At 48.2% G+C, this 22,833-nt stretch overlaps 6 protein-coding genes across 6 annotated transcripts; 5 read left to right on the plus strand and 1 right to left on the minus strand.

Annotated features, from left to right (window-relative positions):
- The first annotated feature begins 302 nt into the window (after positions 1-302).
- On the plus strand, positions 303-1,305 carry BJ212DRAFT_1372612 (uncharacterized protein). Its single transcript, XM_041336337.1, has 3 exons — positions 303-385; positions 440-670; positions 724-1,305. The coding sequence occupies exon 3, from the start codon at positions 799-801 to the stop codon at positions 1,066-1,068; it is 270 nt and encodes an 89-aa protein (XP_041190133.1). The 5' UTR covers positions 303-385; positions 440-670; positions 724-798; the 3' UTR covers positions 1,069-1,305.
- A 4,814-nt stretch (positions 1,306-6,119) lies between these two features.
- On the plus strand, positions 6,120-7,691 carry BJ212DRAFT_1483443 (uncharacterized protein; the record flags this gene model as incomplete). The annotated part of the gene is made up of 2 exons (XM_041340610.1): positions 6,120-6,129; positions 6,184-7,691. 2 exons carry the CDS (start codon positions 6,120-6,122, stop codon positions 7,689-7,691), a joined length of 1,518 nt encoding a protein of 505 aa, XP_041190134.1.
- Positions 7,692-8,934: 1,243 nt separating this feature from the next.
- BJ212DRAFT_1277518 (Alpha/Beta hydrolase protein) lies at positions 8,935-10,050 on the plus strand (the record flags this gene model as incomplete). Its single annotated transcript, XM_041331369.1, has 5 exons — positions 8,935-9,174; positions 9,240-9,328; positions 9,382-9,404; positions 9,459-9,599; positions 9,653-10,050. The coding sequence occupies 5 exons, from the start codon at positions 8,935-8,937 to the stop codon at positions 10,048-10,050; spliced, it is 891 nt and encodes a 296-aa protein (XP_041190135.1).
- A 503-nt stretch (positions 10,051-10,553) lies between these two features.
- BJ212DRAFT_1483445 (uncharacterized protein) lies at positions 10,554-11,731 on the plus strand (the record flags this gene model as incomplete). The annotated part of the gene is made up of 4 exons (XM_041340611.1): positions 10,554-10,563; positions 10,611-10,969; positions 11,029-11,423; positions 11,482-11,731. The coding sequence occupies 4 exons, from the start codon at positions 10,554-10,556 to the stop codon at positions 11,729-11,731; spliced, it is 1,014 nt and encodes a 337-aa protein (XP_041190136.1).
- Positions 11,517-12,238, plus strand: BJ212DRAFT_486109 (uncharacterized protein). The gene has a single exon (XM_041343316.1). It carries the CDS (start codon positions 11,760-11,762, stop codon positions 12,156-12,158), a length of 399 nt encoding a protein of 132 aa, XP_041190137.1. The 5' UTR covers positions 11,517-11,759; the 3' UTR covers positions 12,159-12,238.
- A 9,396-nt stretch (positions 12,239-21,634) lies between these two features.
- Positions 21,635-22,054, minus strand: BJ212DRAFT_1301761 (uncharacterized protein; the record flags this gene model as incomplete). Its single annotated transcript, XM_041333170.1, has 1 exon — positions 21,635-22,054. The coding sequence occupies one exon, from the start codon at positions 22,052-22,054 to the stop codon at positions 21,635-21,637; it is 420 nt and encodes a 139-aa protein (XP_041190138.1).
- Between the last annotated feature and the right edge of the window lie 779 nt (positions 22,055-22,833).

The raw sequence follows: 22,833 nt of genomic DNA on the forward strand, positions 1-22,833 counted from the left end.
GCTGATGCCTTATGGTAAGGCTTGACAAACATGTTGCTTGGTGTGCCTATGTAGATCTCCCAAAGTCGAACCTCCGTCGGCGGAGTCAATTGTCGAGCAACGTCCTTTCTTGCCAAGGTACATGTTATCTCCCATATCGTACCATCAACGCTGAATCCTGATGTTGTGTGCCAGGTGAGGCCCGTTGTTCAGTGTAGCATCAACTCCACTGCCATAGCAAGCCATATTGCAAAGCAGCGCCCTTTGCCCATCATTTTGACATATGCAGAAGCCAACGCTAAAATACCGCCCCAAAAACCATGGACGGAATATTCCAATCGCTCATGTCGAATCTAAGGTGATAGTCGGACAAGTAATTGACAAGAGTCATATCGTTTCCTCAGTCCTCGTCAAGTGGCTCAGCGAGTTGCAAAGTCTGAACGAGCTCTCGGCAGCATACCGGCGTTGCATCCAAGCTTACTCTTCCTCTATCCGGCGCAGACTCCGCATGTAAGTCTGTGCGCAGGCCTGTGGCGGCGATCGAATCAATACGCAACGCGAATGTCATGGTGGACGCGGCGATGGTTCATGTGTATTGGTGGCCGGAAACTCATAGTATGATGAGGATCAGATTTGGTTATCTTGAAGCCTATGTACGGGTCTAGAAGGCGCAGAATGATACGCATAGGCTCTGTGTTGATTGTGAGTCCTTGCAAATAAGTTTGTGGTCAGATTATTACACACATCAGCATAAGGTGAGGCTTGAACCGTTTGGTGAGTGTGCTCGCACCCCATAATCGGCTGCCCAGACTACACCAAATGAATTTCCCTTCGTGCTTCCTCCTCTTCTCACTCCTTTACTGCCCCACCTCCTTCAATACCTACATAGAAACACATGACCCGCCCAACTTCCCTACCTTGCGAAGGGTTGTTGAATTTCATTTTTTTGGGAGGGAGATATCAATGCCTTCGGGGAAGGAAGAAAGTCTTGTTCTGTGGATGACGTCGCTGGAGTTCGTGGAAGGTGTGGAGGTTAGGGAGAGTATTGAGAGGATTGTAGTGGAGGAGGGGCGGGGCATGAGTACTTGAGTGTACGAAGGGTATGCAGCGGGAGGCTGGGTTGTTCGCAAGGGAGTATTGGAGTGGTGCGAAGTTATGAGGGTATTGTTTTCTTTTGGGGGGGAGGCCCGAATCAAAGACTCGGAGTTCTAGCTATTGCATTGTGTGAAGCATTTATGATATGACATGAGATGCAGGTCTATGTTGAAAGTGATAAGGCAAGAAATTCATCAAAATGCTAATCGAGACCGTACATTGGTGTTGTTCATCACGTGAATACAAGTGTCTCGGTGTCAATCGTGTCCACCCCGTCACAATCGTGAAAGTCATGATGCATGATCAGGGATCTGGGCTATTCCACGTAGAGTACTCCAAGGCTTCGACGGCTGGGGTTTGAGTGGAGTTGCAATATTAATGTGCTCATCACCTTCGCGCCTCGCGCCCGCCGCTCCTCCCGCCGAGCTCCCGTCCGCCATCTGCTTTTCAGGCTGTACCCGCTCACGCTACCTACTAACTTGTGAGTTACATTCATTTATTTATTCTGCTATTTTATTGCAATGGTCTTCAGTGGATAGTCTGCTGCACCCTCCTGATTTCCAACACCTGCTACCTTCTTGTGCCTGCTATTGCTCTCCTGCACCTGCCGCCCTCTCCTGCAATGATTGTTCTCTTTCACTAATTGAACCATCGAGTGCCTCCTCTCGTGTGTTCTCGTACCATCTTACACGAGCCCTCCCCCTGCACCTCGTGCCTGCTGCCACCCTTGTGCATGACCTACACTGTTGTACACCTATGTCTCGACTGTCAGGCTTGTGCCCCGACACCTTCCCCCCACTCATGTGAGCTCCTCGCCTGTCTCCGTCCCAACATTCGTGATTTAACTTAGTTCATGCATAGAGCAGTTTGGTTCGGTGTGTTTGTGGATTTCTTCGTACCATGTACGACTTGAGTACTGGTAGACCAAATTTATTGATATGAGAACACCGTCACCACACCGCCGACCATAAGGCCTGAGGCCTGAGAACGGGCTGTTTCGTGAGTACCACCGTCAAGCAGCGTTTAAATTCCGCCCGAAGCCAGCTGTCGAAGCTCCAGACTGGCCCCGGAATTTGTCCCCAGAGTCTACGTGGAATAGCCCCGGAGTGGCCATTCCCCGGATGTTCTCATCCCGTCATGCTGTGCTGCGCAATTGCCCGGATCTTTGCGTGCGCTCCTCAGAGAGGATATCATAATGATTGCTAGTACAACCTCAAGGCAAGGCAAGGTCTTTGGGTATAACATCTACATACTTCCTCACGGAACATATCTGAACCCTGATATCGCACTCACTCGAGGGCTAGCGTACGAGTCCCTGATTCACTTTCCGCATCATGACATGCTACGTTGCTACACTTTTTTGCTATTGGTCTATGCCGTAACCCCTTTCCTCTCTTTCGTGCATGTACATGAGTAGTAAGTATTGGAAAATTCGGACCAACCCTAAAATTGCGGTGTGAGCACATGGGAGGTTTAGCATGCGTCCACCATACACTATCAGTATTTGAAGCTTCAGATCAGACCAGCGTTTTTCTGCGAAACTTCTGTCCTGCACAAAATCGTCAACCAACAGTCAGAACAACTCTGATCGCGTGAAATAGAAAGTATACAAAAAGTATACATACAGTAGCACTACCGCCCGAAGGGGATCGTTTGTAGGATATAAGATGGATCCGAGATGTGAACGTGCGTGCATCTGCTGGTATTGCACATGTGGTCGAATGCGTCACAACCACACAAGAAAAAAGCTTGGACATTCGTTGAGGTGATGCTAGTAAGGGGATAAACGGTGTATAGGTTCTTCCTAAAACCATAAAGAACGCTCTTCAGCGTATAAAAGCAAAGTGTTTTCCTACTAACCCTTCAGATTTATTTCATCCCACGTCACATCCTCATACACAATGCGTTTCACTTTTGCAGTTATCCTCTCCGTTGCTGCTGCTTTAGCATCATCAATTTCTGCTACGCCCATTGAAGGTGCCACCCAATGTCCCACTCTTTGCTGGTGGCATAAAGATTGTAAGAGCTGCGGTGTGCCGATTTGCGTGAGTATCAGGTTTCCCTGGATTTGATAGCATGACTCACCTGCATGGCAGGACTTTCCCTTCTGTCAAAAGAATCCTCCGCCTGTAAGCGTTTCTACTTTCACAACGATACACTATAGCCGCTGGTACTGACATGCGAGTTATTGTTAATCTGTAGGCTTGATCACCGTGCCGTCAGGAAAAGTTATCGGTGGAGTTGGCGTAAATTTTGTTTGATTGGAAAATTAGACAAGATGAGTTAGGACACAGAAAGAATACTATTAGGTGCAGATAAGTCTACAGCGGAGCGATAGTGACTATGGCTCCTGCTGAATCACCGTAGATAGGCCTGTATATCATAAAATTATAAGCATATGCGCTCAACGGGCCCGATACAAAAACGCACTCGGTTACACTCCATCCAGACATCACCATGAAAGGAGCAAATTACAATACCCACCGTGAGCACCTCAATTCAATTCTGACTTGTGCGGCGAGGCAGTTGCGGTTGTGGCTGTCCGGGCACGTCACACAATGATGGCCGCGATTACCTTGGATGAGATGGACCTGCGGGTTATACAAATGTAAATAAATGCGCAGTGCGCACAACATCAAAGGGTTGAAAACACACCTGCCTGCGGGCTACACTCGCGACCCTACGACTACGACTTTCCGGAACGCTTACACTGTGTCAAATTCTTTCTCAGCAGGATTAGACAAGATATAAGCGCTGCGGTAAAGTTGTGACTATTTGATTTTACTGCAGATACCGTGAGCAAAGAGCAATGTTAATGAGCAATGTTGTGTTTGCTGTGGTGCGGCGATCTTAGTAGCGGTAGCAAGAACAAAAGGAAATGCTTACTATATTGAAGCAGCTAGCTTTCGGATGGAAGTCCCCATAGCGGCCCCAACTTGTGCAAGAGAGAGCCGAGGTGAGCTGCGATTCCCAATGCAGTAGGAGTGAGAGCGACGCAGTGAAGTGAACCTCGGATCCCAAATTGTAGGAGCCGCAGGGCACTTACTAGAAGCCTGTAAGCCTTGTCACCGCCCTTCGCTTCTCCGCCGCAGTAAGACACTTCTTCTCGGGATCTTTGCCTTTGAGCGCCCCACCCTATAATTTTGTTGTCAATCCGCTGTGCATCTGAATTGCGAGAAGTAATTATGACACCAGTGTTCGATATTCCGTACCAGTACAGGTTTCTCATATCTCTTCCTTATGGTTCCATCCAGTCCAGGGTATCAGTAAAACCCTGAGCATAAAGCTCGAAAGGGCATTGAATGTCGGAGGAACTCGGTGCCACATGCCAGGAGGTTTTGCAGGCCAAGCATAATCCAAAAGTCAGCCTAAACGAATCATGAAACCACGGGAAAGAACAGACTGATACATAGTGAGAAAGTCCCTGAGCGTAAGGAGGAGCAGAACGTGACATATCCACTCAGTAAGAAGCGACAGAATCCCGGACACAACAAGCACAATTATGGTTTTAGAAGACTCCGAGACTTCGGTTTGCAGCTCTGAATCTTGAGGGTCTTCAAGAAAGGGAGACATTGGCTCCTCCAAACTTGACTTAGGAAGCGACAGGGTCCCAACCGCCACAGCTATAGTTTTAGGGGAGGGATCCAAAAGTTTAACTTGACGGAAGTTCGAATCTTCAGGAATGGACGAAATTGTCTCTGCCAAACTTGACCTAGGAAGCGAAAAGGTCGCATCCGTCACAATTCAAGCGTTAAAAATCCGAGGCTTCGACTTGAAGGAAGTCTGAATCCTGAAGATATTCAGGAAGGGGCCAAACTGGCCCTGCCAGATGTGACCTAGCAAGCGACAAGATCCGGAGTGCCACGGTTATAGAAGAAGAATCCGAATCTTCGGGTTCAAATCTGGAAGCTCTTCAGGAAGAGGACATGATGGCTCAGGCGAATTTGACCCAAGTGTCCTGGGGACTCGGCGCTGTTGGCTGTTGGTGCACCCCATGATCGGTGTGATGGCACTCTTCCTAGTGGCAGTTGAATGTTGAATATCGAATGTTGAGTAGCACGTTAACATGAAGTGGTGCCGCCGACCCCGCGGCGGACAAATGTGGGAGATTATCGATTAGCTTTCACACCTGAAATGTTGGACGATCTTATGCAAAACTCTGTAGGTATGAATGACATGGTGCCAGCACAGAACAGCACCAGATCCGAGGCCTAATAAACAACGCAATTTGAGCGTGCGAAGGGCTACACAGGAGCACAAGTATCAATGTTAGCTAGCAAAAGCGCTCACGACAGTGTATCACCGGGATTCTGAATCAGCAGGACAGAAAAATGATACACACTTTCCGCTAACTTGAGCGTGTCCAAGAATCAATTCACCCTGTGGCTAGCCAATGGCACAATTAAGATACTCCTACCATCCAGCTCGGCCTAGAGGCTGTGATGGTACGTGATTTATCCCTACTCATAGACGGAACTCACAGCGTGATGAGGATCAGGGGGCCGGGACGGTGGGTTGGGTATCTTGAAGTTGTGCTGGGCTGGGAGATGCTAAGGTGATACACAGGGTTCTGTGTGGGTTATAAGAAAGCTAATATGGGCAGGTACAGGCGACGGGACGTGCCATCATGGGTCCAGAGCTACCCAATCCATCGACTTCGGACTAAATGTTCCGAGCTGGGATCCAACCTGGCCCTGGAGTGCACACGCTGAGTACTTGGAATCCTCCTGATCAATATCAACTTGCTTCAGTGCAATTCTGATTGAAACATTTTGACGTGGGTTACAGGCTATGTATGGCAGGAATCAAGACTGCATATCTGAGTCTGACTTCACGAGTTGCAGATAAGTGAACAAGTTCCGTCCGACACTTGCTTATGTCATGCGACGTTTGTAGCAAAATTGGGTTGAAGTTCCTTGTCAGGCTGTCACTCATACGTATATACGCGTACTCATCATGGAAAGTGTAACGTGGGGTCTGATGAGCGCGCTTGAGAGCTGCTTTACCTGCTTTCTTTCCATCCATCCCCCTTCATACTTCCCACGATGGATTTCGGTAAGTTTGACTTCTGCTCACTACACCATGACTCGCACTAATCTCGTCTCTAAGCACATCCTTCATCTTCTAGCGGCTCATGGAACCGTCTATGCAATGTCGTAGAATATAGTGGCATTTTCGATTCTGAATATCGCCAACCCCACTCACGGTGCATGGAAAACACACGCGTTGCCCTTCGGGAGAGGATCATACAAATCCTCAACCAACATGATCGGACGAACATCTGGCTCAACGGTCTCGCCGGTGTTGGAAAAACGTCTATCGCGTTCACCATAGCTGAGGGGATGAAAGTAGCCAAGAGGCTTGCTGCCACTTTCTTCTTTTCGCGCAAACATGCACACAAGGACAAAGCTGCCACTATTATTCCTACTATTGCATACCAGCTGGCACTGGCTTTTCCACGCATTCGAGAGGATATTGTGAAAGCGATTGAGAACGACGATAACCTCCTATCACCTGGAAAATCTTACGCAGATCAGATACGAGAGCTCATCATGAAGCCACTGCAGACGTTGAGATTCCGACAAGAGCTTTATGTCATCATTATCGATGCTCTTGATGAATGTTTCTCCTCTGAAGAGGCGGCAAGACTTGTAACGCTGTTGACAGATGCCTTCGCGGGCCCAGACCTGCCATTCATCCACATCATATTCACAAGCCGCCCTGAGGCGAATATCCGCGCTGCCATGCCCTCCGGTGTCCACGAGATTTTCCTTACCACTCGTGATGAAGACACCATACGGGATGTCCGTTTATTTCTGCGAACATCACTGGACAACACACGGACAATTCGTCCTGCTGTTTTCGGTCAGCCACCCATCCCCTGGCCATCGGAGGATGAATTCAAGACATTGGTGTTTAAGGCGGGCGGTCTGTTTGTTTATGCTGCCATGGCCATGAATTTCATATCCGCCACTGGTCATCACCCACAGGAGAGGCTAGAACTCTTATTACGCGAGAGGCCGACTGTCGGTGCTGACATCGATCAGCTTTATCGGCAGATCATTGCAACCTCGGAGGATCCACTTGCGCACTGCCGGATGTTAGCGTCTATCATCCATCTAGCCAGACCTTTGCCACTTGCAGAACTCCAAGAACTCTTTGATGCGGATAGAAGGAGCCTGGCCATGATGCTTGAAGCATTTTCACCCGTGATCTTGAATGATGGGGTCGGAAATGTTGAAATTTACCACGCTTCACTCCGGGACTTTATGGACGACCCTCGACGCTCGAAACAATATCACATAGATACTGCACACGCTCATGAGCACCTTGCATGCTGCTGCCTTGATTTCATTACACGCCAGGACTCCAATCGGACTCGTGCCATTCTAGTGTCGTCATTGTCTTATCCATATCCATATCAGATGTGGCAGGTCCATCTTTACTTTGCCTATCCTAGCAGAAAACTTCGAAATCTGCTGGCCCTATTTACAGACACAACACTACGATATTGGGTACCGACCTCGGACCCTAAGAACTCCTACCTTGCACGCACTATCCAGGGCGCAAGAAGGACCTGTTTATCCTCGGTGATTGTTCTGAACATGTTGAATTAGGGACGTGTACTAACCATGAATTTTTCAGAATTGGATCAGGGGTCCGTCGGACATTGTGGTTGCATGGCGTCTTCATAAATGTTATAAAAAGTTTGCAAAACTAGCGATTGCAAGAAACCAATACTAGCCGATACAACACGGAGCCCAACTGACTAGAATTTCATAAATGCGACCGTTTGATTCAATTCTCGCTACTCGGACACTACTACTACTAGCCAGTGTAAATCGTCAACTTCCTTGAGGAAATAGGTTCAGCTTGTCAACTATCCATTACCATCATCTTGTGCCGCGACTCCATAAGCCACAAGCCATGTCACCAATAATTAGTGATCGCTTAACGTTGAACATTAACCTCGTCCATGAAGAGGGACTGTCTATTCAGAGCATCTCAACCATTTCTGCAGTCTAGTCAGTAGGATAGGATGTGTAGCGAGTTAAAGCGGCACGATTATGGTTTGATAAGAATCTCGGCGAGACTTCTGACCTGGAGCAAACTGTCAGCTTGGAGGATTCAAATTAGCTCTGCTAAATCTGGCTCGGGTGTCGGCGTTGGTAGCTGCTGGCGCATTCCATAATCTTGTGAGTGTACACATGGTAGCCTTGTGCGATACTTGCTTGTGTCAACAAAATACCAGCGGCCTATCGGCAGTGGGTTGGTTTCCTTCCACTCTATGATCACAATTATGTTTTCCGGTTCTCAGCCTCGCTATGTAGAAGTTGGTATTATCAGCAATGTCAACGTCCTGCCGACGTCCTACTCTTGTCGTTTAAGGTGGTTCGGCAAATAGCAAGTACTATTGTCTACAAGTGGGGGGTGACGAGAGCTTTGCGGTGTGCGTAGTTTACTATCATTTACTGATTCACACTGGGCAATTAGGGTGATACATATGGAGTTGAAAGGCTGAAATATAAGCATAGTGGATGCAGCCGGCCATTGCTATGGTGCAATAGTTCTCTAACTGGGCTTGACGCCTGAGAGACGCATGTGTTGGGCTACGTCGACGATCTGCATGATGCAACGTCTTTTATATTAATATCATCAAAAGCCAGTTCTAACCATCATCATCTGACTCCGATAATTGCCACGCAGGCGAAACACTGATATTAATATGCACATGACAGGGAACGTAGGAACTTGCGATTGATCAGGTGCACAAGACCAGGTCAGCGAGCTGATATTATCATATATATACTCATTCCCAGCATGAGACCACGCTAGTCCCTCTTGAACACAGCACCCACGATGGAACCCACTAAACAAACTCTCTTGATCGGCGGCCTCGTCGTCGATGTCTACTCCCACCCCACTTCGAGCTCCAGCTCCACAGACCCCATCCACGCGCTCTTCTTCCTCCACGGCCGCTCCGAAAGTGCACAAGAAGCACATTTAGTCGATACTGTTAAAGTTATTTTTGATGGGAGTTATGGCTCTGGATCGGGTGTGAGTGGTGAGAGGAAGAAAGATCTTATCGTTGTTGCTTTTGTGAGTCACTCCTTACTTCATCTTCGTAGGGAGGGGATGGGTGCTGATGGTGGGTGGGCGAACAGGATCACAGGAACCATGGGACAAGACTTGTGGACCAGAAGCGGAATTTGGCATGGAGCGAGGATCCGGCTGAGAATAATGATCAGCATGCGTACGTATCGTGGCACGGCATGGCATATGAATGCTGACACCCCCCTCATTCAGCGTTGACATGTATACCATCCAAAGTACGTTCAAGCCACAAATGTGCGTCATGAATCTGAATCTGACCCCACTTGAAGCTGGTACAGCAGAAGACGTGTCCTTCCTAATCGACCACCTTTCTTCCTTCCTCTATCCCTCGGGTGATCGAACGATTGTGGAATGGGGTATAGGTGGTACAAGTCTTGGAGGACATTCGACATGGATTGCGCTTTCCCGAGGTACGTACCCAGTGTTCCTACGTAGTCTCACTTTCCTTCATCTAAACTCCCAGAACCCCGCCTCACACTCGGAATCCCCATAATCGGGTGCCCAGACTACACCAAACTCATCTCCCAGCGCGCCCAATCCTCACACATCCCCTTCTCCCCACCTTACTTCCCCACCTCCTTCAAAACATATATAGAAACGCATGACCCTGCACAACTGCCATATCGCGCCAAGGACGCGTCCAATCCGTTCCTTGGGAAGAAGGTTTTGGTGCTTTCGGGGAAGGAGGATAGGCTTGTACCGTGGGTGGCGTCGGCAGAGTTCGTGGAGGGTCTTGAACTTGGGGAGGGGGGTGTTAAGAGGGTTGTGGTGGAGGAGGGGGCGGGGCATGAGTGTACGGACGGGATGCGGAAGGAGGCTGGGTTGTTTGTGAGGAAATGGTTGAGTGGTGCGGGGTTATGAGGGTATTCTTTTCTTTCTTTTGGCGATGAGAGCTGTATCAGGGATATACGATCTAGTAGAATATGTATGGTATGACACAGGTCTATATTGAAAGTCATGAGACCAAACACTCAAAGTGCTGAATGAGTTCATCATAAATGATACCGCTGCAGGGTATGGCGTGCGCCACCGTCATCTCACACCATCCTCCTCACGTATGGCACTCCTCATGCACGTGTGTGGCAGAAATCAAGGTTCCATATTCGAGTCTGACTTCACAAGTTGCAGATAAGTGAGCAAGTTCAACGTTCAGCCTGGTCAGCGATCTCATCTTCGTTTTGAGTTCGCGGGCCGATACTGCTTATGTCATGCAACGTTTGTAACAAAATTGGTGGAAGGTTTCTGCGCGCCCGCAGTCAGGCCTGACAGTACTTGTAACGTACAGGAAAGGCCATGGCATCTGATGAGCGCCCTATAACTATTTACTGCCTTCTTCTCGTCCATCCCGCTCAACACTTCCCACGATGGATTTTGGTAAGTTTTGCCTCCGCACTATGACTTGTACTGACCTCGTTTCTCAGCACATCCCTCATCTTCTAACGGCTCATGGAAGAATCTATGCAATGTTGTAGAATATAGTGGCATTTTCGATTCTGAATTTCGCCAGCCCCACTCACGGTGCATGGAAAACACACGCGTTACCCTTCGGAAGAGCATAACACAAGTCCTTGACCAACGTGATCGGACGAACATCTGGCTCAACGGTCTCGCCGGTGTCGGAAAAACGTCTATCGCATTCACCGTAGCTGAGGAGATGAAAGCAGCGAAGAGGCTTGCTGCCACTTTCTTCTCACACAAGCATGCACAAAAGGCTGTCGCCATCATTCCTACCATCGCATACCAGCTGGCACTGGCTTTTCCGCGTATCCGAGAACATATCGTGAAAGCGATCGACAACGATGACAGCCTCCTGTTACCTGGAAATCTCACACAGATCAGATGCGAGAGCTTGTCATAAAGCCACTCGAGATATTGAGATTCCGCGAAGAGCCTTATACTATTATCATCGATGCTCTTGACGAATGTTTCTCCTCTGAAGAGGCGGCGAGACTGGTCACGCTGTTGACAAACACCCTCGCGGGTCCAGCCTTGCCATTCATCCACGTCATATTCACAAGCCGCCCTGAGGCGCATATTCGCGCTGTCATGCTCTCCGGTATCTACGAGATTCTCCTTACCACTCATGATAAAGACACTATAAGGGATGTCCGCTTCTTTCTGCGAGAATCACTGGACAGAACACGGACAAGTCGACCTACTGTTTTCGGTCAGCCACCCATCCCCTGGCCATCGGAGGATGAATTCGAGACATTGGTGTTTAAGGCGGGCGGTCTGTTTGTTTATGCTGCCATGGCCATGAATTTCATATCTGCCACTGGTCATTATCCACAGAGATTGGAACTCTTACTACGCGAGCATGGCGACTGTCGGTGCTGATATCGATCAGCTTTATTGGCAGATCATTGCAACTTCGGAGGATCCACTTGCGCACTGCCGGATGTTAGCGTCTATCATTAACCTTGACGAACCGTTGAAACTTGTGGAGCTCCAAGAACTCTTTTACGCGGATAAAAATAGCTTGGTTGTGACGCTTGAAGCATTTTCACCGGTGATCTTGAACGGATGGGGTCGGGCGCGTTGAGATTTACCACGCTTCACTCCGGGACTTTATGAGAGACCCTCTACGCTCGAAGCAATATCACATAGATGCTGCACACGCTCATGAGCACCTTGCATGCTGCCGCCTTGGTTCCATTACACGCCAGGATTCCATTCGCACTGGTGACATTCTAATGTCGTTCGAGTCGACATTGTCCTATCTATATCCATATCAGATGTGGCATATCCATCTTTATCTTGCCTACCCTAGCATCAAACTTCGAAATCTGCTGGCCCTGTTCGCATGCAAAACACTCCGATACTGGGTACAGACTCCAATCATCGATGACTTCGACCTCGCGCACACTCTCCTGATCGCAAGAAGGACTTGTTTATCCTTGGTGATTGTTCTGGACGTATTGAATTATCAGGGAGGTGTACTAACCATAAATTGCTCAGAATTGGATTAGGGGTCCATCGGACATTGTAGTTGCATGGCGTCTCCATAAAGGTTGCAGTTTGCAAAGCTAGAAATGGCAAAAAAAAGTAGAAGATAGCAAGAAGCCGATCCTTTATGGAGCCCAACTAGATACATTTAACAAAACCATAATTATATCGGCCTATAGGTCTCATGACTAGCTTATCATGGACTCACGAATTCACTGATGGCGACCCATGCATCAAGATGACACTTTGCTCAAGCAAAGACCTTCTGGTACGTCACTACGTTATCATCGGATGGTGTAAGGAGACATCCTTGTTGATATTAACACTTCACAGGCCGGGCGCTGATGATTTGGTACGCTACTCGTTCTTATCTCTGCTCTTGAGGCGCTGGTGTAGTTCATTTCCGCCTCCTCACATCATCGTCTCATGGGCGCTAGTACTATATTTGAATAGTACAATACACATCACACTATTCAGGCAAGTAAAATTTTCTTGATCATCAGAGCACGAAGAAAGGCTCACGCCGTAGGCCTGCACCCTATCAACGGCAGTATGGTCGTATGATAAAGCTCCACATGGTCAGTGCGACTCATGCAACATCAAGCCAGTCACGAGAGCTAGCAGTCGGAATACCTTTGGCAGATTCCACTGAGTTCTAGGTGTTATTAGCGTCCAGTCGGCCGATACCCACTGTGCGTTCAAGTTGGGTGTGCAGTGTGCACATCTGCTACCTAGAACCTTACTCCCGAAGGTGCTTTTTTGATGCAATCTTGACGAATTGCCCTCCTAAGCATAGTCTTGCAAGAATTAAACTGTGGTACGTTGCTACGCTATGATTGGATGGTGCAACAGAATAAGCCTCAGTGCGTCGCAAACGCCATCGACTTTCGATGTTACCGGTCAGTTTGTGCTCCAATGAAGCTCTGGAGTTAATTGGTGATTAGACGACCACTGATGGAACTGATGCAGAACGTGCCAATCATTTTCAGCGCCTTCCAATATTTCGCACGTTTCATTTAAATCCCAAATCCCCCAACCATGCACTTTCCTTCCATCGAGGGCTTCTGATCATGGAATTTCTTCCCCGTTCTAATCATTTCATTGACAATAGTTGCTGTGATCAATCAAGTATTCTCAGGGAATCAATATACAAACCAATCGCTATAAAAGCGCTGGATGGTGGTATGTCTGCACAAATTCTACACGCCCCATTCAGATATGATCCTAGTCTTAAATGATCCCGTTTGGTTGCCGTTTATCAGTGGTGCTAGTCTTTTCAGCTATCTTTTAGGTCTGTGGAGAGCAAGTGGGATGAAGATGGTGGCATCTCACTATCGCTGACTTTTTTTGCAGTTGTACCTTCTGCCGCGGTGGTTTACGATTGGGGTGAGCGAAATAATACTTCCCGAGGGTATCATCAATTTTTATATGGTATTCAAGCATTGACATTCGGACAAGAGGTAAGTTGATGTCACTGGCGCAGCCGTCTCACTAAGAATGCTTCAACAGTTCGAACTGGTCTGGGTAAGCAATGTCCTACTATACCAGATGCAAACTGGATAATGCAGTTGACTTAGGGCAGATTCAACGCTGGTCCTTCATGACCGTTCTTTATATTTGTGTACGTTATGTTATCATGAACGCAGTTGACATGTTGTACTGAGTCGACTTCAAACTATGCTAGGTGCGCTACATTGGAATACTATATTCTGTGTAAGTTTTCAAGACTAACAAGTCGACACTGCACCTGATAAGCCGTATCTCATAATTAGTATCATCATACTATGTATGTGTCCCCAACTACACCACGCTCGTTTATTCTTACTAGCGGAATGTAGGGTATCTCCCAGTCTCGGCAACGGACATAGTGGGTGTTCTGCGAGTTCTCCCATTCCCATTCATTTGTTAACTGCACCGCAACACAGGAGTGAGTAATATTCACAGCCGCCTTGTTATGTTGAACATGATGGCTGTCACAGCTGCAAGTTCATTTGAATCATCGAGTCCATCAATGCACATCAATAACCTGGGTTTTCAGGCTTTACCATTTACTTCATATGGAATTGAACACCTGTCGTCGTCAATGCTATGCTGGGCGGTGAGATCACCTGCAGTACCTCATTGATACTGACTTGACTGAAATATCATGCAAGTCATCATGATGATTCGGATACATGCGATGTATGAATGATCCAAAAAGATGCTCATCTTTCTCATTGTAGTCTTTCTGGCTTCCACAATCGCTTCCGGTGTCATCAAGTAATGGCAAACACCGGTATTTTAGTGGGTAGGTTTTAATTTTTGACGAAATCCTCAAGCACATAAGACTCATGGACAAAATCTAGAGGAATCCATCCTTTTTGGCTACCATAACTGTCTTGCCGAAAATGACGCATACCAGACGGGTCTGGGTTATGAGAGTTTGATACCCACCGCTATATGGGAGATCCTCGCCTTCGTTCTTGCAGTCTGGATTGTCATAAAACACTTGCGTGAACTGCGACAATCTCTGACAGGATCGACCATTACGGACTGCTTTACAGTGTTAACTAAAAGTCACGCATTGTACTTTGTAGCGTGAGTTTGGAGATTTGGAGGTTATTATCTTGTTTCGCTAAAGTTTCACACACATGCGTTAGCTTTATTGCTGTAGCTTGCTTCGCCCTAGGCTCACTGTCTACAATTATCATGGTGCGTCATCCTGCAATTAAACATTTGTGTCTGTCCACTCATCATCATTTCTACAGGACTCGACGTCTGTGGGAGGTGCATTTTATTACAGTATTTTGCAAATCGCCCAGGTGTTGCAGATGTTTGTGCTGGGACCGCATCTAATTCTCAGGGTTCGCGAATATAACGCTAAGCTCGTTGCAAGGTCCGACGGGGGAACAGGCATGACGTCCATTTATTTCCAGGCTGGTGGTGATGCGTGGACTGGTGGAGATGTTTAGCACGGGAAACGATCCAAATGATACTGTATGGGGATCATGTAGATTTTATTAGTTTTGTGGTGGTGTTTCAGCAATCAGGAGGAAAGGAGCTTTATCATGATATTTATTCAGTGTTGCGGTGTGATTTGGAGGATAGAATCAGGACTGTCATGCTGTATTGGAATTATCTGTCCAGTGTCCACCCACACACGAACGGAGCCTACGGAACGTCTCGCAATCAATGCATGCGGATCACATTCATTCCTACTACCCGTGACAAGAAGTCTAACTTACTCGCCCCCAGATATTTTCAGCGATATATCGCATCGCCACATAGCAAAATACAGGGACGTTGATCCTCGTGGTTTACCTACATGTACATTCAAATCAGCTCTATGGATCGGTACGTAGATATGAACTGGCTATCCTCGATAATAATTTAACAATTACTTTTATGTTCTTTTTCAGCCAGGAGGGGATGTAAGACCGAGTGCACCGAGGGGTACGTTGGAATGACGTAGTAATACTAAGCTTCCACGTGTAGGCTCGGAAAGTTGAGGGTTGCCAGGCCGGGTAGCGGAAAATGAGGGACAAACGACATCCGGATGTCAATGTCAGAGGTGATATGACTTCAGCATCATTAAAGTAAAGTACAATCCATGGCACCAAGAACTAATCCCAATAACTTATTGTTCTTCTTCGTCAAGTATTGTAGTGGGTAGGCTGGCTTACTCACCGTCGAAACACGGCGCCATGCTGCAGATCCAGACGAGATGCGGTGAAATGCTTGAAGAATGATGAGTCCGTCGCGCAGGTTTTCGAATAAGTTGAACGGTGCTAGCTCGACGCCGAGTGAGTTGAGCCATGGGGTACCCGGCCCTGTGCATAATTCTTCCACAACGCCAAAATTCTTGGCTTCTTATTCGCTCAGATGGTCAACGGCGGTCCGTGTGTTGAAAAGAGTTGCGACGAAGGTAAGGTAAGAAGGCGTGAGGTATTTACGGCAGCCGCATCAACGATGTTGTTGTCCGGGCTGGCTGACGATCGAGGCCTGGCTTGGCTCGGCATCAACGGCACGTCGGGCTCTGAAATTCGGTATCCGCTTGGCGCACTAGCTGCCGGTGACCACGACAAAGGAGTTGCTGTCACTAAACGCCGTTCGTTAGAATCGTTTCTATGTTCCTGACTCGCGAAGTGTGACAAGGCAAGAAACGAATGACATTGCAAATGATGGTAACTAGCGGACGCGAGTGTGACAAGAGTAAGCAAGGGAAAGACTACGCTAAAGGATTGTTTTGGGCAAAGCCCGCAGGGCTTTCGACCGAAACACGTTTGTGGAGGGGGGGCAAGAACGAGCTGAGATACCCAGGAACTACTAGGAGCAGAATGACGCATCTAGCGTGAGCTTGAGACCCGACACCCAAAGGAAGTTCGAAATGACTTACTGAAATGCTCGAGAAATCAAGGTAGAGTTAGCCGCGTGAAAGGCTCGAGGACAGGGTTGTCTTGTAGATAGGGAGCCAAGACCACTGTGTGCTGTCTGAGGTAAAGAATGAAGGTGTCGCTATTCCACCGGCCCATGGCCTTAACACTCTCGAAAGAGATGCCGCGCAAGAGATACTCGAGTGCTCCCCTGATCCTAATGCCATGGCCTTTCAAACCCTCTAGTCCTAGATGATCTCCCACTGCCTGCAGACATTTGAGGAATTCCCCTCTCGTCAGTGGTCTCAGACCCCTGGGGTGATGCCAGCTAAAAAGGTGAGCTGAAGGTGGAGGGTTGTTGATGATGAGGTGTTGTTGTAGAGCCACTTTGGGGTCTGCCCATCCTGACTGTTCAGCCCAGTAAACATCCTCCCCATCTAGCGACATTTTCGTCCACAGTAACCGAAAGATGGTGACTTTGAAACCATTCTGATCTTCTTCCTGTTGTATACGTACAATTCACCTGCATGTGAATTTGAGGATTGTCACGAAAGCTCTGAAGGGAAGTGATGGTGAATTCGCCAGTCCATGCGATGGTAAAGAACAACATAGTGAGGCACATGAAAACTGCAGTGTGCAGGGGTTGGTTCAAGTCTAGAGTTGAGCGAATGGAGGTGATGATGTCTATAGTGAAAGGAGCTCACTTGGGACACTTCGAGGCAGGCGGAGGGGCACCGTTGCTCTTCTGGTACCCCACGTGAGTCGCAGAACACGTGGAATACTAGCAATCCCGAGCCGTATGTCTCCCGTGTGCTCGGTGCATGTGAATGGCTGATCACTGTAATGATCCTGTCAAGATCACTCTCCAAAATGCTGATGGGACATCCTGCGTTGTCAAGTCTTGAGCATGACAATGCTGGCATCCAGAGCTGAAGGTGTTTGCGGGTCAAACAATGAGGGCAAAGTGCGGAAACGATAGGAGTTAGAGTGACAGGGTATGGGCGAGGGTGTGTTCTAGTCTGTGCTGGTGGGAGTGGGTTGCTTGCTGTGAACCGAGAGATGTTAGTCCTGCCAGGCATCATGGTACTGAATGAGCTCTTCTCCCCAGTGTCATATCCCACAATCTGGACTCACGTTCCATCATATTCCCACGCCCTCCAAGCCTACATCCAGACCCCATATCCAACTCATTCCCAGATCCCCTTCCACTGTGTACTCCACACCTCAGCAGGATCGACTATACTCCAGATTTACCCCTGAGCTCTGGACCTCCAGATCCTCACTGCTAGCCTGATCCATACAACCCTATCCTGTCCACCCTATGCGCACTCCATCCAGCAAGACATCCGGACTTCACCTTGTCTCAGATTCTGGACTATATCCACCTTCTCATATTCCGGTCCTGTATCCACCTTGTCTTCTGGATCCCCAGATCTCCAGACCTCCGGATATTAACTCCGGACCTATTCCCACCCTCTGTCCAATATCTTGCGCCTATCCCCATTTAGGCATTCTCTGCCTTCTGGCTTTCGGTTACCTCTTGTTCCGTCTTGCTTATTGATCCTTGTATGAGTCCTCATCTCCGAGTTCATTTACTTATGTTCTGACTTACTTACTAATGTGTTTCCACATACTCGTACATAGCCTTGCTCCTTTGCTTACTGATCCCCTCAGATATTGTTCAGTATATAACCCCTGTAGATACTCCTGTAGTTCCTTAGTTTGAATATCAACTTAGACTTGCCCAATCCTCTCTCGGACTTTGGTCCACCTAAGTCTGTCCTACCCATCAGGCCTAGGGATTGATTCCCTAGGCCAGAGCCCCACCTTTCTGGCACTTGCCCTCTTTCCAGACTTAGGTCCAATCCCTGTCTCTCTGACTCTACCTTAGGGTAGTCTACCTCTGTTTGCTTCTACATTGGACAGAGTCCAATGTAGCCCCTATTCCTTCCAGACCTCTGGACCTCCTGTCCCTCATACCTCTGGGCATCCTGTCCTTCGGATGTTCCGCCCTCTGTACCTTCAGATGTTCCACCCTCCATACCTTCAGATGTTCCGCCCTCCATACCTTCAGATGTTCCATCCTCCGAACCCTCGGACATCCTGTCCTCCTGTCCTCCAGACCTTCGGACCTCCTATCCTTCCATCCTGTTTCCTGTAGAAGTATTACCTTGCAGTGGGAACTCTCCTGCGCTCCTCCGGACATTTCCTGCGCTCCTCCGGAAGTCCTCTAGCGCTCTCCAGCAGAGTAGCCAGCCTCCAGAAGTCCTCCGGACTTCATTGGACCATCATTGGACCTCATACAAAATGAAGGGCATATACTTGGGTAAGGGGCACAGCATACGAGCTGAGGCCAAGCCCCTCTGAGTCAGTCTCTCTCCCCCTTGAGCAACATGGTTCTTAACACCCAGCTCCAATTCTCCGTCTCGTCCAACTGTTCCCCATCAACTCGATGATGGCTGTGGATGTTGTTGTTGGGTGGTGGGATGGATGGATCCGTGTCTGTGAGGAGTTTGGGTAAGTTTCCTGGTAGGATGACTGGGGGTAGGAGGAAGCGCCTGGGAGGGAAAATACCTCTGGAAGGGCCATCTGCAGGGTTATCAGCACTGGGAACATACTCAAGGTGGAAGCTGACGGGAACGTCAAGCTGTTCAAGCCATCATTGGATGCATCTGAAGACGAGGTTGGTCTTGCAATTCCGACTTTGTCCTGTCTTCCAGCCGAGTACAATGCCTTGATTGTCACAGAACACTCGAAAGTGTGAGGGTGCATTGTTGTCGATGAAATTGTCCAGGATGGTGAGGACAAGAAGCTCAAAGCTGACAGCTTTGGCCCACCCAATGTTGCGCTGACCATTGAGGGTTCTCCAACCTGGGCAAAGAGTCCAGGCGCCCCAATGCCCATTGATAACAGTTGCGATTCCAATGGATGTGCTTGCATCTGAGAATGCATGAAGGTCAATGAGGGATGGGGGTTGAGGGATGGGATGTTCAATGAAGGGCTTGGACAATTTTTCTTCCCACCAGTCGAGATCTTCCTTAAGGTGTTTGATGGTGTGATGTGGCATGAAAGGACTGTTAGTGCAGACTCTGAGCATGGTCTCCAATGACGTGAGGTAACCCCTTCCTGTGGGGACCACCAGACAGGAGTGAAGCAGCTTTCCGTACAACCTTTGTACATCAAGGAGAATGTGCGTAATGCGAGACCACCACTCCGTGATCACTGTGAGACACTTCATCTTCTTGGCAACTGAGAGCTTGACCATGAATCTCGCCAGGTTCCATAGAAGCCCCAGGTATAAAACCATGATGGCGAATATCATGTCCTTGGTGGGTTCCCAAGGGAAACCCAGGGGAAAGGAGACCCAGTTGATATCGGTGTAACCAAAAAGGAAATCGGCATTGCTTTCTGAGCGCAGGGATGACAGTGAAAGGTCTTGTAACAGGAAAGAACAGTCTTCAGCATAGACATCAGAAGAGCTGTCTTCATGGACTGTACCTTTGAACCACAGGCACCCTCCTGACTGGAGTTGACCATTGGGTGCCATGGCTGCTTGCACGCGTACTTGAGAGGCGTTGTAGCTCTCCAGATATTCCCACCGTATGCGGAAGAATAAGTGGTCATTGACCCATTTGACCATGGGCCCCAAACCCTCTGCACATAGATGTCAATTCCTGTGTCAGCAACATGTCCATAGACCCCAGCAGAGGGTCCCATACCAAAGGAGACACAGGTGTCTGCACAAAATTCCCCTCCTGGAAGGCATACAACCATTGCAGGCCATTGTGAATGGTGCAATGGGATAGTCCTGTAGGCTTCTGCAATGTCGTGGGTGGCAGCTTGTGACCCTGGTGGGAGGTTTCATATGATAGTGCAGACGGTGTCGAAAGTACCCCAGGTGCAAGGGAAATCATTGGAATTGAGTCACAAGTTGATGGACAGGTTGGGATGTTCCAACAATGTGACAAGTGGGAAGGAGAAATTCTGAATAATGTGGAATTTTCCTGGTTTGCCAGGTTTCAGGATGATGGATATGGGCAAAGATTGAAAAGGGCTGAGTAATGATTGTAGAGCTTGAAGAGAGAAGGGGCCGATATAGCGTCTGGTACCAAGTTCACAGGTAAGAATGGACTGGAAAGCATCAAGGAAAACGTTGGAAGATGGACTATTAGATGGTGTTTGCATGTCATAGATGCGGGGAATATTAATGTGAAAACCTTCTTGAAGGCCTCATGATAAGTTCAGATATTTGACAAGTAAGTTGAATGAGCGCAATTTTGCTTCCCAGGCTGAAAAACTATACAGCATGATTGGTTGCAACCACCTGAGCTCGAGGGCAGCTCTGGGCTCCATGGGTGGTTGTGAGGCAGCCTGAACAAATGTGACATTCACTGTGGGCATTGCTGGAGCAGCTGCTGATGTGCTGCCAATCAACGCAGAGATGTTTGTCAGAGCCTCATAAGAGAAGGTGTTTGTTGGTGCGTGTGGCAACTGCGGGGAAAGCATTGTCCCAAAGTCTCCCAGCGGTGCACTCAATGAAGCTGTGGCTGTTTCTCCCCAGGCAAACAGCACACACTGCTGGGGAGTGAGTGCTGTGTGTGCTGCCCTGAAAACCTGAGCAGGTTCCTGTAGAAACATGGGAGTTGCAAGGGGCAGTAGATTTCTTTGTTGGAGAGGCTGACCTTCTCCTATTGTGAGGAGATGCTGAACATCTCGAACGTCTTCCATGCATGTTGGAAGATGGTTCATTTGGTCCATTGTGCGCATTTGAACTCTAGCTCTTCTGCTGCAATGGACCAAGGACATAAGTGTCATCATGTATGTGTGTGTAAGGCGACCACAAAGGCAAATGCAAGGGAGAAAACAGATGCACAAAATGCAAATGCAAGGAACTCGGACGCAAGTAACACAAACACAGGGCGACTGTGAACCAGTGTAAGATTGTACACGAGCGCAAATGCAGTAAGAGTTTTCAATACACGAGAGAAAGGAAAAAGGGAGAGGTATTGTCAGTGACCCTCCTGTGTAAGAAATGTTTAATTGATGCATACCTTGTAGTCGCTGCTCATATCCAATCTGTTACATTCTTCTCAATAGACTCTGTTGCATGTGCGTGTGACAACTGTCCCACTGATGATTGAAATATCCTATGCGTTGGCTGGAATGGGGATTGCGTTGTGCCAGGCACATTGTTGTTCTTCTTGGAAGAGCATTAAACCCTTGTGCACTGACTTATCTCTGGAGTTCCAGTGTCTGTGCATCATCAGTGCTCCCCAGAATTGAGCAAGCATTATGACTCTTTGCTTGGGCCAGCCCTTCTCTTCAAGAGAGTGGATCATGCGTGGGACAGCCTGGGCAAAGTCTACAGATGTGAGATTGCAATCTGCTACCACACCAGTTGATGGCCTCGTGGCTGCCACACTGACCCATCTCATTGATCTGTCTTCTCCCGTGGTTGGTACCATGCCGTTGTTGTCTTTCATGTGGTAGTTGACGAGAGCATCGTCTAAACCGTCATTGGTCCAATAGTATATTTTGACATAGTGTCCTTTGTCGACCTTCCTCATAGCAAAGTCTGAGATGAGGATTTCGTCTTCTGCTGTGGTGGGGCGTGGGCATTCTGGGAGGACATGGTATTTGCTGTGGTTCTTCTTCTTTTCTTCTGCTAGAGTGGTCTCTTCCTCTAGTCAGAGGGCTTGAGTTTAATGTTCTTCTTCTTCTTCCGCTAGACATTTCTGTTCAGTGCAAAGGCGCTCGTCTTTGGCTACCTGTTGTTGCCACTGTGCACAGAGTGCGTCATTGGTGGTTTCCCAGATGGTGCAGAGGTTGGCAGCTGCTTGTGCTTCTGTAGTAGTAGCAGTTACAAAGATAGTGTGACTGGCACAATACCATTCGTCCATGAAATCTGGACATATGTTTGTGCTGGGGTCACTAAGGAGTCTATTCATTTGAAAGGTCGGCAGAGTTTCTAATGAGAGAAAGGTTATGAAATGCTTTGAAAGGAAGCAGATCAGAGAGCTTCCAAGCTACGAATGCTATCGATGAGACCTAGGTTTAGTAGGTAGGAGGAAAAGAAGGCGTGTGTAACACTTCAGCTCGATACGGACATAGACCTAATTCTAAACACGTGCTCGTTCCTCGTGCTTAGTGAGAACGCAAACTGCCCAGAATTCAGCGATGGCAAGGGCGGGCACACTGAAATCCCCTACCAAGCACGCAGCTGCTGAGACGAAAGATAACTTTAGATCCTCAGGAGGCTTCTGTGACCGCGACAGTAGGCAAGAGATGGATTGTTCCTGTCCAGGAAAATGATACACTCGGCCGATCGTTTGTATGGGCTAGTTGG

The sequence above is a fragment of the Suillus subaureus genome (genome assembly GCF_016647635.1).
Source record: "Suillus subaureus strain MN1 chromosome Unknown BJ212scaffold_28, whole genome shotgun sequence".
Lineage (NCBI taxonomy): Eukaryota > Fungi > Basidiomycota > Agaricomycetes > Boletales > Suillaceae > Suillus > Suillus subaureus.